The sequence below is a fragment of the Triticum dicoccoides genome, chromosome 1A (genome assembly GCF_002162155.2).
Source record: "Triticum dicoccoides isolate Atlit2015 ecotype Zavitan chromosome 1A, WEW_v2.0, whole genome shotgun sequence".
Lineage (NCBI taxonomy): Eukaryota > Viridiplantae > Streptophyta > Magnoliopsida > Poales > Poaceae > Triticum > Triticum dicoccoides.
The window spans coordinates 9,908,037-9,921,140 of record NC_041380.1 but is presented as its reverse complement, the minus strand read 5'-3'; the positions used below and the strand labels follow the sequence as shown (position 1 = coordinate 9,921,140).

General features: G+C 48.0%; 1 protein-coding gene across 1 annotated transcript; it reads left to right on the top strand.

The window, feature by feature from the left end:
• Window positions 1-3,208: 3,208 nt before the first annotated feature.
• Window positions 3,209-5,181, top strand: LOC119286329 (putative cysteine-rich receptor-like protein kinase 9). The gene is made up of 2 exons (XM_037565995.1): window positions 3,209-4,043; window positions 4,560-5,181. Exons 1-2 carry the CDS (start codon window positions 3,251-3,253, stop codon window positions 4,709-4,711), a joined length of 945 nt encoding a protein of 314 aa, XP_037421892.1. The 5' UTR covers window positions 3,209-3,250; the 3' UTR covers window positions 4,712-5,181.
• The last annotated feature ends 7,923 nt before the right edge of the window (window positions 5,182-13,104 follow it).

The window sequence follows — 13,104 nt, the reverse complement described above, 5'->3', positions numbered from 1 at the left end:
CAGGCTTGTGGGCTCCTAAAGCCTCCGGCAACCCTAATTCCAACTCCATAAATACCTATTTATGGAAACAAATAGAGAGAAAAATCATCACGTTTTAAGATACAGAGCAGCCGCCACCTCGGTGAATAGATGATCTCTGTTGACAAAGTTCTATACGGTTCGCAGTAGCAATAGTGTTTACTTCCTGCCATATTAGTCAAAGATGTTGGCATTGAAGGAGGAGGTGATTTGTTGATTCGGTCATTGGGCAGAAGGGGCAACTATCTAAGGAACCAATACCCCTTCTAAATTGTCGGTCATTGGTGGTCTTTGTTGGCAAGCCAGAGAAAAAATCTACATTTGTTAGAGGTGTAGTTCATTTTTTTTAGAACGAAGGCTCACGACGAGCCAGGCTTTGAATTAACAAAGCCATCAATCGGCCAGGATTACAGCATCAACCCACTTACAGGAGCAGAAAAAAAACAGCTAAGAGATACATGGTGCTCTGCAACAGCTAGCTAGCTGCACGCAACCTACAAGCAAAGATGAAGAAAAACTAAAGCCCAGGAGCAGCTTGAAGAGAGTGAAGCCCTCCATCGATCGCAATCCATCGCTTAGTGACACCAGGGAGGCTTTGAGGAGACACAACTTGCAGATTGGAAGAAATGCGTTGTTAGCTCCATGGGCTGCGGCCAAAACGGATACACCCTTCTCCATCTCCGAAATGGGCTCCCTGCCCCCTCGCCTGGCTCAAGGCGCCGATCCGTCGGAAGATGCAAACGCTCTCCCTAGAGCTAGGATGATTAACCGCCACCGAAGCCACCGGGAAGACCAAACCAGAGCACCGCCAACATGCAGCGCCGGGCTCAACAAGGAGAACCTTGGCACTGAGAGGAACTGCACACGAGGAGAAGCAAATGCACGACGCGAGACTGGGATGACAAAGCTGCAATGGAGGAAGCCTAAACGCAGCCTCCAACCACGTAGCCGCCGAACGCCTACCAACGGAGCAGACTCGCCATCACCCCAAAACTCACCAAAGGCGGCACCTTCATGAAGGAGACGGCGCCACGGGCGTCGCTGCCGCCCAATCCAGATGGATTTTGGCTTTTGCCCGGAAACGAGCAGGGGAGAAAGGCAAAAGGGGGAGGGAAGTACCAAAACGGCGCCTACATGAGGGGGACGATGCCCGCGGGCGTCGCCGCCGTCGTGGCCGGCTGAGTCGGCCTGGATTTCTTCGGGCACTACACCGCCCCCAGCCCCAGCTTCAAACACGGCGCCATCAGCCAGGGACGACCGAAGACCGGATCTGAAAGGGGATCTGAGCGTTGGAGGCGAAGGCGTCAGATCCGGACGGGGGCCCCCGCAGCCCGGCGTCCGGCAGCCTCCACCCGCCGCCACCTTGCCGCCCGAGCGGCCAAGGCAGCCGGCCAGCACCCCCGGCCGCTGCTGGCTGAGAACGGCGTCGCGCCACCACCCGAGGCCGCCGCCTCGGCTCCAGAGCCCCCCGCGCACGACGGAGCAGGCAGATCCTCGCCGCCACCTTCCTCGGCGGCCACGCGGCTTGCCGGTGACCCCCTCCGGTGGCGACGAGGTAGAGGGGAAGGGGAGGGGGCCCGGCGGCGGCTAGGGTTGGCGCCGCCCGAGTCGCCCCTGCGGGAGCGACGCGGGGGCCGGGGGGTCTTTTTCCAAAATGAGATACTCTTGAGGTGTAGTTCATTGAAATGGCAGTCACGAATGATCTGATCGGTTGTCCATGTCTGATTACCTTGTCCATGTCTGATTACCTTGTGCGCTGATTTGCAAGTCAGGTTTTCCGTTGAGACGTTCCATTGGCTTGTTCAATAACTGCGGATTCAAAGAGACATAAGCAAGCATAGCAAGAAATTGCATGATTTATGTACGTCAACGTGAGTAAGATGAGGATCAAGGTCTAGGTTCGGTGGAGGGGTGCTTAGAATCTTGGCAATGATGGCAGTGTGGCGAAGAGTATGAGAAAAAATAGCAGGAAAAAATGTTGCAATATTTTCAGTTGAGTTATGAACCCATTGATGTTTCGAAAGAATTAGATCCCCTTTATAATGTCTTACCAAACAATGGATTACGTAGGCAGGGCGGAAACACTCTTATTAAATATCATACTAAATGATCTCTATATTATGCCCATCGGCGATACACATATGGCAATATAGTTGGAATAGCTTTTAAAATGTCATAATAGGCATGTATGATGAACTTTTTTGAGGAAGATATTTAGGATTATGTGTAGGAGATCGAAAGAAAGAATTCTACATATTTCAATGTATCAGCGAAGTATGCACTAAGTATCAATGTGAGGCAGAAAATTATGAGTGCCGACAATGCTAGCAAAAAGATGAAATGGATTATCAAAGCTCAGGGCATGTACCTAGTATTTTTTTAATTAACACAACATGATAGGTCTAGAGTTCAAGCATCACATAGAACACCAAGCCACATATTCCTCGGGGGGACTTTGGTAGGAGTTAACCATCTCGACATTCCGGCCACACAAAAGTCATCCACTGTCAAGAATCACCATGTAAGCATAGCAATGCCACTCAGGCCATCAACTTGTTGCCAAGGCTATGTCATTAGGTGAAAGCAAGGCAACTGAAGCAAGAGTACATACGTAACACAAAGCAACTTCAGATAAACAATTGACTCTCTAACCACAAGTAAAAAAAATTAACCCACGTTAAGCACAGATAGGAGTACAGCAATTTTGACATATGTAAAGTTATTTGCGATATCAGTTACTCAAGAGTATTGACACCGCGTCTCAAAGTGTCCTTGCCCGCGGAATGAAGTTAGGAAGCCGCGGGGGACTCTACAGCTAGCTAAAGTGGGTATGGAACTATGGACGATGATGACACGAACTTGAACAAATGAGGTGATGATGACAAGGTCAATAGTCGTTTGTGTGGTTCGACCAGAAGACCAAGACCAACGTGAGGATAAGGACGCACCATTTTCAGTTGGGTTCATGCATGAAAGATTATATGTCTGGTCTACATGTAGCATGCTAAGACATGTCTCTCACTAATTTTGAAATTCATTACTGAATCATAGAAGAAGAAAAATGCCAGCCACAGCCCACAGTCGTACATGTCTCTCACTAATTATGAGCTACAGCGTTTGCGTGAGACTTTGAGTGCTAGATTGGAGGAGCTAGTCAACATATACGGCCAGGTTGCGTGAGATTTTGAGTGCTTGAACGTGCGTTCGATTCTGACACGCCATTGTCAACGCCATGGCGCTACCGGATCGTCAATGCCTCCTCCTCGTCGTCGCCGTGATGGCGTTCTGTGCGGCCGCCGCCTCCAAGGACATCACCGGGGGATACTTTGAGTACGACTGCCCCGTGAACACAGGGCCGTCCACCACCAGAGGCACCGCGTTCGATGACAACCTGAGGTCGCTCATGGCGGCCCTCCCGTCGGCGGCCGCGCCGACGGGCTTCGCCTCCCTCCGGTCCGGCCGTGGCCAGGCGTTCGCCACGGCCCGGGGCCTCTGCTTCGGCGAGTCGCCGCCGCCGGAGTCCTGCCGCGACTGCCTGTCCCAGTCCGCCGGGATAGTCCTCGACGCCTGCGACGGCAACCGGAGCGCCGCCGTGTGGACCGACGGGTGCTTCCTGGCCTACACCGACGGCAACGCCAGAGCCGCAGAGGCCAACGACGTCTTCTACGGAGCGTCCCCTTCGTCCAACGACGTCTCCTGCGACGCGGAGGAGGTCGTCCCCCTGGCGCGGTCCCTGGTGCCACGCGCCGCCAACGACAGCTCCGGGCGGATGCTGGCCACGGCCTACACGACCTGCCAGGCCAACGGCGGCGGCGACACGGTGCACGCGCTGGCCCAGTGCCCGAGAGACGTCGCTCCGGCGGACTGCGCCCTCTGCCTGGACAAGTCGGCGCGGACCTTGCCGGACAGCCTCCAATGGTCCCGAGGCATTCCGGTCGGCGCGTCGTCGCTGCACCGCTACAACTGCACCATGCGCTTCGAGAGATCCCCTCCGGCGCCACCCATGGGAAGAGGAGCAAGGATCCGTACGTGAGCTCGCCAGCCCCAGTTAATTTTCTTTCACCGTCCTCTACTAATTAATACTCCCTCCTTCCGGAATTACTTATCGCAGCAATGGATTATAATGAATGTATGTAGAACTAAACTATGTCTAGATACATCCATTTTTCCAACAAATATTTCCGGATGGAGGGAGTACTACTAATGGCAGTAGCAAAAGGCCCTCACCATTGCAACGGGACGATAAAATAGCGCCTTCAAATCAAACCGTTGAGAATATATAATACCTACAATAGTTATACTAGTATGCAAATTATATTAGTTAAAACATATAAATTATTCAACCAATAAATTGAAGATATTATCTCTTTATCTCATTTTCTCGATATAATCCATTGCTGCGATAAGTAATTCCTATGATATGTGGCATGAATTTATATGTTTACATGTAATCATACGATCTTTTGTTAGTTTTTTGTACTTTAGTTATCCGGACTCATGTGCAAGGCATGTGTAATTTACAAGTATATGTTTGTTTGCAGGGAAGAAGGTAAAAGATAACATTGTCGTCGTGATAGTTGGTGCCGTCGCAATCGTGGCCATGATCAGCGTTGCAGCTTTTGCACTGGTCAAGCGAAAGGTCAACAAGGCTCAAGCTGCTCGACAACTGAACAGCGAGGTAGGACATATATGAAGGCTCCATGTTACTGCACCAGCAAGGGAAGACTGCAATAAAAGCTCTTCTTGTGGTTTAAAAAATAGAACAAATAAATGTGAGCTGCATTGGAGCTGGTGGAGAGCTCTGTTCATTTCATGGAAACCCTTCTGCTCATCGGGCCTAAATTGTTTCTGTGTTGATTATTTGCTTTGTACGATCATTTGCGCTATATATGTTTTACAAGGTTTTTTTCCATCCATTCAAACATCACGGAAAGATCAATTTATTTATCTTATGATCCAATCAAAACTGTGAAAACACAACCCAACAGAAACCAACGTATTTGAGGGGCTGGAGGGTCCATGTCGGCATTTAGTATTCTCTCCGTATAATAATATAAAATCGTTTTGTAAGCTAGTTTAGCGTACGAAACAATCTTGTATTATGGGATGAAGGGAGTAGTAACAAATGTATTGGTATCTTTTGTAAGCATGGTTTGTTTGTAAGATGAAGAGAAGTTGTAATGGAGAACGAGCTGCCTTTTTTATTTATTACTTACAATTTGTATCGCAAGAAATTTCCTGCTTATCATTTGTAATGCGAGAAAGTTGCCATGCGCGAACCAACTCGTGGTTGGATGGTTAGGAGGACCCTGGTATCTCCAAGTCATCAGGGTTCAAATTCTGATGCTCGCATTTATCCTAAATTTATTTCAGAATTTTTGACGATACGGGTCCAGTGAGAGGAGACGTTTCCGTCAATTACGAGGCGCGTACGGTGACTTCGTAAAATCTCAAGATTACATGCCGGATCAGTCTCTCAAAGGTGGTTACAAAGATAAAATATGCGTGTGTGCGTTGCGTTCATAAGGTGAGTGTATGCGCGTATATATGAGCATTTGGGTCCGTACTGTGTTAAAAAAATGTTACCTCGCTTGTCACACACAAATGAACCTTGTATGCAAACCATGAAAACATTAAGGACAGCCATCAGTCAATGTCAGTCATCGGTTTTTTTTTCCGGCTGATCGTTCCAACACGCCCATGCCACCATGCTATGTAAGTACTGCTTCGCAAGGGGAGTAGGTGAGCCCGCTAGGTGGTATGACATGCTGAGAATAGAAGATGTTCTAACTTCAAAGGGTATCTCCGAAAAAGACTCTCAAAACTCCGGTAATGTATGGATTATGGTGTTCAGACCGTGTTTATGTTAACTTTTGTCATTCAGTGAGGACATCATCGATCCACGAACTGGTCTCAACGTTCGTTTTCTGGAAAATTCTAGACAAATGTGGGGAAACTATACCAGTGTGTCTTGACAACTACTTGACCAACAAAAAACCACCATGTGGTTCTTCTCTCTTTTCTCTCTCAGCACATGCATGGTCTCCGCTCCTCTCTCTCTCTCTCTTCCTCAAATGGACAAATAAGGATTAATCTATGAAAAGCGTTGGATAATTCTCTTCCGTATCATGTCTACGGATCGGACCACATCCGAACATAAAACAGACATTTGTCGTGTCCATTTGCGGGTCAGCGTTGGAGATGCTCTAACACCGTTCTTCGTCTTCTTTGGCCAAGCACGCATTCGACTTTTGTTGTACGTCGACGCAACTTTCGACTTGTCCTTCGTATGCTTCACTGGAGGGGTCTTAAAACAATCGTCATAAATCACTTGACTACATTGGGCTGGAGATGCTGGCTAAACTCGAATTCATCGGATGGGACTTCGTCCTTGGAGTCCTCTGCGTGCCTCATAAGGTATTCCACCTCAGCCTCCTAACCATCTTTGGAAGTAGCATAACTTGCATCGTTAAGCTCACCGGTACGACTACGATCTTCTGCGCACGTAACTCCATGAATATTTCTATGAGTGGGAGCTCCGGGGCCATTGCTTCCAACGCTGCCTCTCCTCTTCTTCCACCTCTTCAGCCACCTCGTTTTCCTTGATGCCCATGCCTGTTGTCCGCCTCTCCAACCGAGGCCTCTTTGACAAACATGCATCGTTGTCTGCCTCAGTGCCTTCTTCATCGTCTGTTGCTCCTGTTTCGTGGTTCAGATCAAACTCACCAAGCCCATGGTTGTCGGCTTCTAGATTGTCCTACTTCTGTGTAAACAGGGTGCTAACTTCTAGCAACGGATGGCTCCCGGTGAAGGTATCATAGATCTTTGGTCTGGCAGTGGCTATGTTGTGGCTATGGGCTCCAGACTTATGGCCATCGCGTCCAACCGGCAGGAGATTAAGGTCTACTCCCTCCTTTCCGGTTTATAGGGCTTATCTCAAAATTTTAGTTTTTCCATTTTATAAGGCTCAATTTGGTTGTTCCCCATCACATGTTCAGACCTCAAGATGCATTAAATCATTGCATGCAAGTATTAAGAGAAAACTGACCAATGCATGCACTTTATGCATGCATGCATTGTAGTTAATGCATTCGTAAACATAATTTTTTTGAGGAAAACAAAATCATTAATTCGGTACTTTTGCAAACTACAAAAAATATTCCACTATTCATCATCTACCTTGGTTGATGAGATTTTTAAATTGAGCCTTATAAACCGGAAAGGAGGGAGTATGTCACAGAGGATACGACCTGGCTTCTCCAATTAATATGTAGCAAGGATCTCGATGCAAGATTCATCGACCATTTCCTCGTAGTTCTCCCAAGCATAAGCCTCTGGCACGGGGATCATTTGCACCACGACCTAGGCGGCCATGTGCCGGTGTCATACCTTTCTTCCAAACTTACTTCACAATTTTCTCCCACACCCAGCTTCAACGTGCGTTTCTTAGGCCAAGAGTGGGTGGGCGGGTGCCCGCACAAAAACAGGGAGTGGGTGCCCAAGCAGCAGCGGCTAGCTGCTTTGGCTGGGCCGAATTCGTCGCGGCATCAGTCCAATCGAACAACCGACTAGAGGAGCTGGTCAACATATACGGCCGGCAAGGTTGGGTGGCATTTTGAGTGCTTCAACGTGCGTTCAATTCAATTCCATCCCCGACTGGGAAAGGTTCCTCCGTACATCGGACTAAACAACCCACTCCAGCATTCAACTCCCTCTAGCTTCTCGCAGGCCATTCTTGTCAAGCACATATATGTTATGACACCATCTCTAGCCATAGCCTTGCCAATGCAACACAAGGAAGGAACGGAGATATTGAAGACGAGCAGGGCGGAGTATGCCGGCGATTCCTTTTCAGGACAGGACAGCAACGTGGAGGAGGTCGTCCGCCTGCTGGCCATGGCGCGTGGGTGGATGCTGGCCATGGCGGGCACGACCGGCCAGGCGGATGGCGCCACGGTGCACTCGATGCGACCCGAACTCATGACCGAACACCACACGTTCACCACAAAAGTGTTGGCTACGGTCATGGCGACACATGTAGCTGCTAGTATTGTGAAAAAGTGGTAGCTACAACACATGATTGACATTGATTTGATGGTGCTTGACGAGTACCTGCTCTCGTGCTCCGGGGTGAAAACTCTAGGTCAGAGTCAAGTTAGTTATACCTGGCAATGATGATATTTTTGCGTCGTTAGCTCGTGAAGACATTGCTTGGATATGCTTGGACTTGTTCTTCACGGTGAAAACCTAGAATCGGAGGCCTCTGCTTCGACGAGTCCCCGCCACCGGAGTCCTGCCGCGTGTGCCTGTCGCTGTCCGCCTTGAGCCTACTCACGGTGAAAATCTAGAATCCTACAATTGGTGGTTGGATCTGGTCATGAGTCATGACAACACTTGAGCATCATTCCCTTTCTAAAAGCATTGCTGATGAAGAACCTCGTTTGTCCTCATGGACGTGACGGCTGGATGATGACACGGGCTTGGATGGCGGGGGCCGTTGTCGTAGGATATGTTTAGGGTTGGGTCGGGTTTGTTTTGTTCGAAATCTAATGAAAATCCGCCGTGTTTGTATTCGCTTTATGCTTCATTTCGAGTGAATAAAATTTATCCTTTTTATCAAATTATTATTTTCCTGAAATCAGGAGAAAGGAATGCTAGGCATGATGCATGTCTCTTAACTAATTTTGAGTTGGTGTGGTTGTGTAATTTTGATTCTGTCGACGAGATTTCCGGCTTTTTGATTGCAAGAGTTGGTAAACACATAGGGTTAGTCAAACTACGGCGAGAACGTGCGCCCGACTGGATCCCGGGGAAAGGACATGCAGTGCCATACACATCGACCAGTCAAGTTCCATTGTCAACGTCTAGCTGCCATTGTCAACGTATGCCATGGCGCTGCCGAATCGTCAATGCCTCCTCCTCCTCTCCGTGATGGCGTTCCGGGCGGTCGGCACCTACTACACGGACATCACCGGGGGCTAGTCTCATCACGACTGCGACCCGAACCCACGGCCGTCCACCACCAAGGGCGTCGCGTTCGGCCCCAACCTGAGGTCGCTCCTCGCCGCCCTCTCGTCCGCGGCTGCGCCGACGGGCTTCGCCTCCATCCGGTCCGGCAGCGACGGAGCGTTCGTCAGGGCCCGAGGCCTCTGCTTCGGCGAGTCCCCGCCGCCAGAGTCCCACCGCGTGTGCCTGTCGTTGTCCGCCTTGAGCCTCCTGGCCGCCTGCGACGGCAACCGGAGCGCCGCCGTGTGGACCGACGGGTGCTTCCAGGCCTACACCGACGGCAATGTTAGACTGTATATATACATCGCCTCTGTATACAAATTATAACACTGTATTGTATCTCTTGATATCTTTATATAATGAGATAGTTGTTGAGGACACACATAACAGGTAGGCACATGAAGGATCAAAATATCACAAAGCTTGGGGTCCAGGTGGGTCCAGATAAATCTCATTCATACATACTATCCACTCGGATATATCGACGTATCGTCCACTCGGATGGCAGGCAACCACTCGGTAGTATTGATTCACTCGGATATGTGAAGACCAACAGTCGGCAAGGCAGTCGAAGTATCATACTAGTAGTAGGCTAACATTATGGCATTCATGCTCCACCTTGTAACATAAGGGATGAGGGGGTGACGTACTCTATATAAGCCACCTCCATCACTAGACTCGTGCAGGCCCTCATTCTTCTCCTCTTAGTTCTCTCTCTCTCTCGCCATTAGTCTCGAGACTTAGCTCAGGCATGGAATCCGCTCCCCTCTCTCTCTCCAATACTAGCCATTCATTCAACATACGAGGTTTTAGTGCAGCTAGCTCTGATAAGAATCTGCGTTTTTCAATAGCCATCTGCGGACCATACACTCCAGTGATCGACCAGGAGGCATTGGTCGATCTATCAGTGATTGTCGCCGACAAGGAGAACTCATCTGAGATTGCCAACATTGGAGAAATGGCGAAATCACCGGAGCAAGCTATAACAATACCCTCTCTGGAACCACAGCTGGTTTGAAAATGAAATTGTCAGCGAAACCTGCACCGGCAAATTCAGGCACCAATGCCCTGTCTACTTGTTCCAGCTTTGTCTCTTGCAGGCAAATCATGTGACAATTCAATTCAGCATTCAGCTTCGCAACACTTCTTCTTTTTGCAAGGTTGTGCAGCCCCCTAACGTTCCAATTGAGCATCTTTAAATCCATAAACAACAGGAAACTCTTTGCCAAGCCGCTGCCCAGCCCACAGCCAGAAACGAACACCACAACATCCTTTCAAACATCATCCTATTCAGTCTGTAAGCAGTCCCAGCAGACCAGGACCACCAGCACAACCCCTTACTAACCCAGTACATTGACAACAAGACTACAACTGAATTTAGCGAAAGAACAACCAAACACACTAACTGCAGAGAGCTTTTTTCGAAAAGGGGACTCCCCGGCCTCTGCATCAGAACGATGCATACGGCCACTTAGATAAATAAAATATGTTCAACAATGTCAAAGAGTCATAAAACAAAATAAAGGCGAGCTCACATAGAGCCTCGACGCTAAAACAAGAAAAGGCCATGAAGCCAGAACCGGTTGGCAAAATAAAGATAGGAAACTAATTGCCTATCCTATTACATGACCGCCATCCAAACTGGTTGAAGATATCCCGCGCTGCCATCTTCCACCGGACAGATCCAGTAACCAAACGCTCCCTGGCCTTCGTCGGAGTGAGTAAGGACCACATACAGAGCAGCGCCGTAGCACGGAATGCAACCTGCAAAAAATGAATAGTAGTTATTCTGTTAAAAGCCAAATCATTTCTGCAGTTCCAAATTGCCCATAACAACGCACAAACTCCTACACGAATGTATCTAGCTGTATCGGACTCTATCCCATCCAGCCACGTTCCAAATAACGATCCGGCCGAACTCGAAGGAGTAATGTTAAAGGCAATTTGCACGGAGCGCCACAAAATTCTCGCCAACGGGCACTCAAAAAAAGAGATGCTTAATGGTCTCATCCCGATCACAGAAACTACACCTAGTAGATCCTGTCCAATTGCGCTTAACCAAGTTGTCCTTTGTTAGAATGACCTGTTTATGGAAAAACCACATAAACACTTTAATTTTTAAAGGAACTTTGACTTTCCAAACATGTTTGGAGCTAGGAATGACACTCGAGTTAATAACATCGATGTACATCGACTTAACGGTAAATTGTCCAAACCTAGTAAGATTCCAACACAACTGATCGGGCTGATGATGTAGCTGGACTTCCATCAGTCTACGCACCAGATGAAGCCAAGCTTCCCATCTATCACCAACAAGCACCCTCCTAAACTAGATATTAAGGGGAATGGACTACATAATCGTTGCCACTAGCGCATCATGGCGATGGACAATACGATACAGAGATTGGGACAGAGATTGGGTACTGTAATGCCAATGGTGTATCACCAAGCCAAGTGTCCTCCCAGAAACGAGTATCGTTGCCATCTCCGACAACAAACTTTGTTCTATTAAAGAAGGCTGCCTTAACTCTCATAAGCCCCTTCCAAAACAGTGAATCAGTTGGTCTCACTGTCACCTGTGACAAAGTTTTGGAATGCAGATACTTGTTACCGAGAATCTGTGCCCAAGTCGCGTCAGTCTCAACTGATAGCTTAAACAGCCACTTACTAAGCAGGCATCTGTTCTTGACCTCAAGATTCTCGATACCCAACCCCTCTTGATCCTTTGGTTGACAAATAACATCCCACTTGGCGAGTCTATACTTTCTCTTAAGATCATCACTCTGCCAAAAAAATCTTGATCGATAGAAGTCCAGCCTTTTCCTAACCCCAACTGGAACCTCAAAGAAAGATAGTAGGAACATCGGCATACTTGTGAGTACCGAATTAATAAGAATTAACAGACTTCCATAAGACATAAGTTTGCCCTTCCAGCAACTAAGTTTCTTTTCGAACCGATCTTTGATGCATTTCCACTCTCTGTTCGTGAGCTTATGATGGTGAATGGGTATACCTAGGTAAGTAAAAGGTAAAGCCCCTAATTCACATCCAAACAATTGCCTATAAGCCTCTTGTTCCTCCTTGGCTCTACCAAAGCAGAACAACTCGCTTTTATGAAAGTTAATCTTTAAACCGGACAATTGTTCAAATAAGCACAACACCAGCTTCATGTTTCTCGCTTTTGCCAAGTCATGCTCCATAAAGATGATTGTATCATCAGCGTGCTGCAGAATGGACACACCCCCATCAACTAGGTTAGGCACCAAACCACCTACCTGACCGTCCTCCTTTGCCCTGCCTATGAGAATTGTCAACATGTCAACCACAATGTTGAACAAAATAGGGGAGATTGGGTCTCCTTGCCTCAGGCCTTTGTGTGTCTGGAAATAATGCCCTATATCATCATTAACTTTAATTCCAACACTATCTTTTTGCGTAAAGGATTCTACCTGGCGTCGCCAAGCCTCATCAAAACCCTTCATGCATAAAGCCTGTTGAAGGAATGGCCATTTGACTTTGTCATACGCTTTTTCAAAATCCACTTTGAAAACAACCCCATCCAGATTTTTCGTGTGGATTTCATGGAGCGTTTCATGAAGGACCACAACCCCCTCAAGGATATTCCTGTCCGGCATGAAAGCAGTTTGGGTAGGCTGCACAACAGCATGCGCGATCTGTGTGAGCCTATTGGTCCCGACCTTGGTGAAAATTTTGAAACTAACATTAAGAAGACAGATTGGCCTGAATTGCTCAATTCTCACAGCCTCTGTTTTCTTAGGAAGAAGGGTGATCGTTCCAAAATTTAGCTGAAAAAGATGAAGTTGTCCAGCAAATAGATCATTGAACAAAAGCAACAAATCCCCTTTAATGATATGCCAGCATTTCTTATAAAACTCCACTGGAAATCCATCGGGGCCCAGCGCTTTGTTATTTTTCATTTGCAAAATGGCCTCAAGTACCTCTTTCTCGGAGAAAGGAGCCGTAAGAATATCATTCTCCACCGTTGTGAGCTGAGGAACATCCTCAACCCTGGACTCATCCAGAGACACACAATTCTTTTCTGGAGGGCCAAACAGCTGC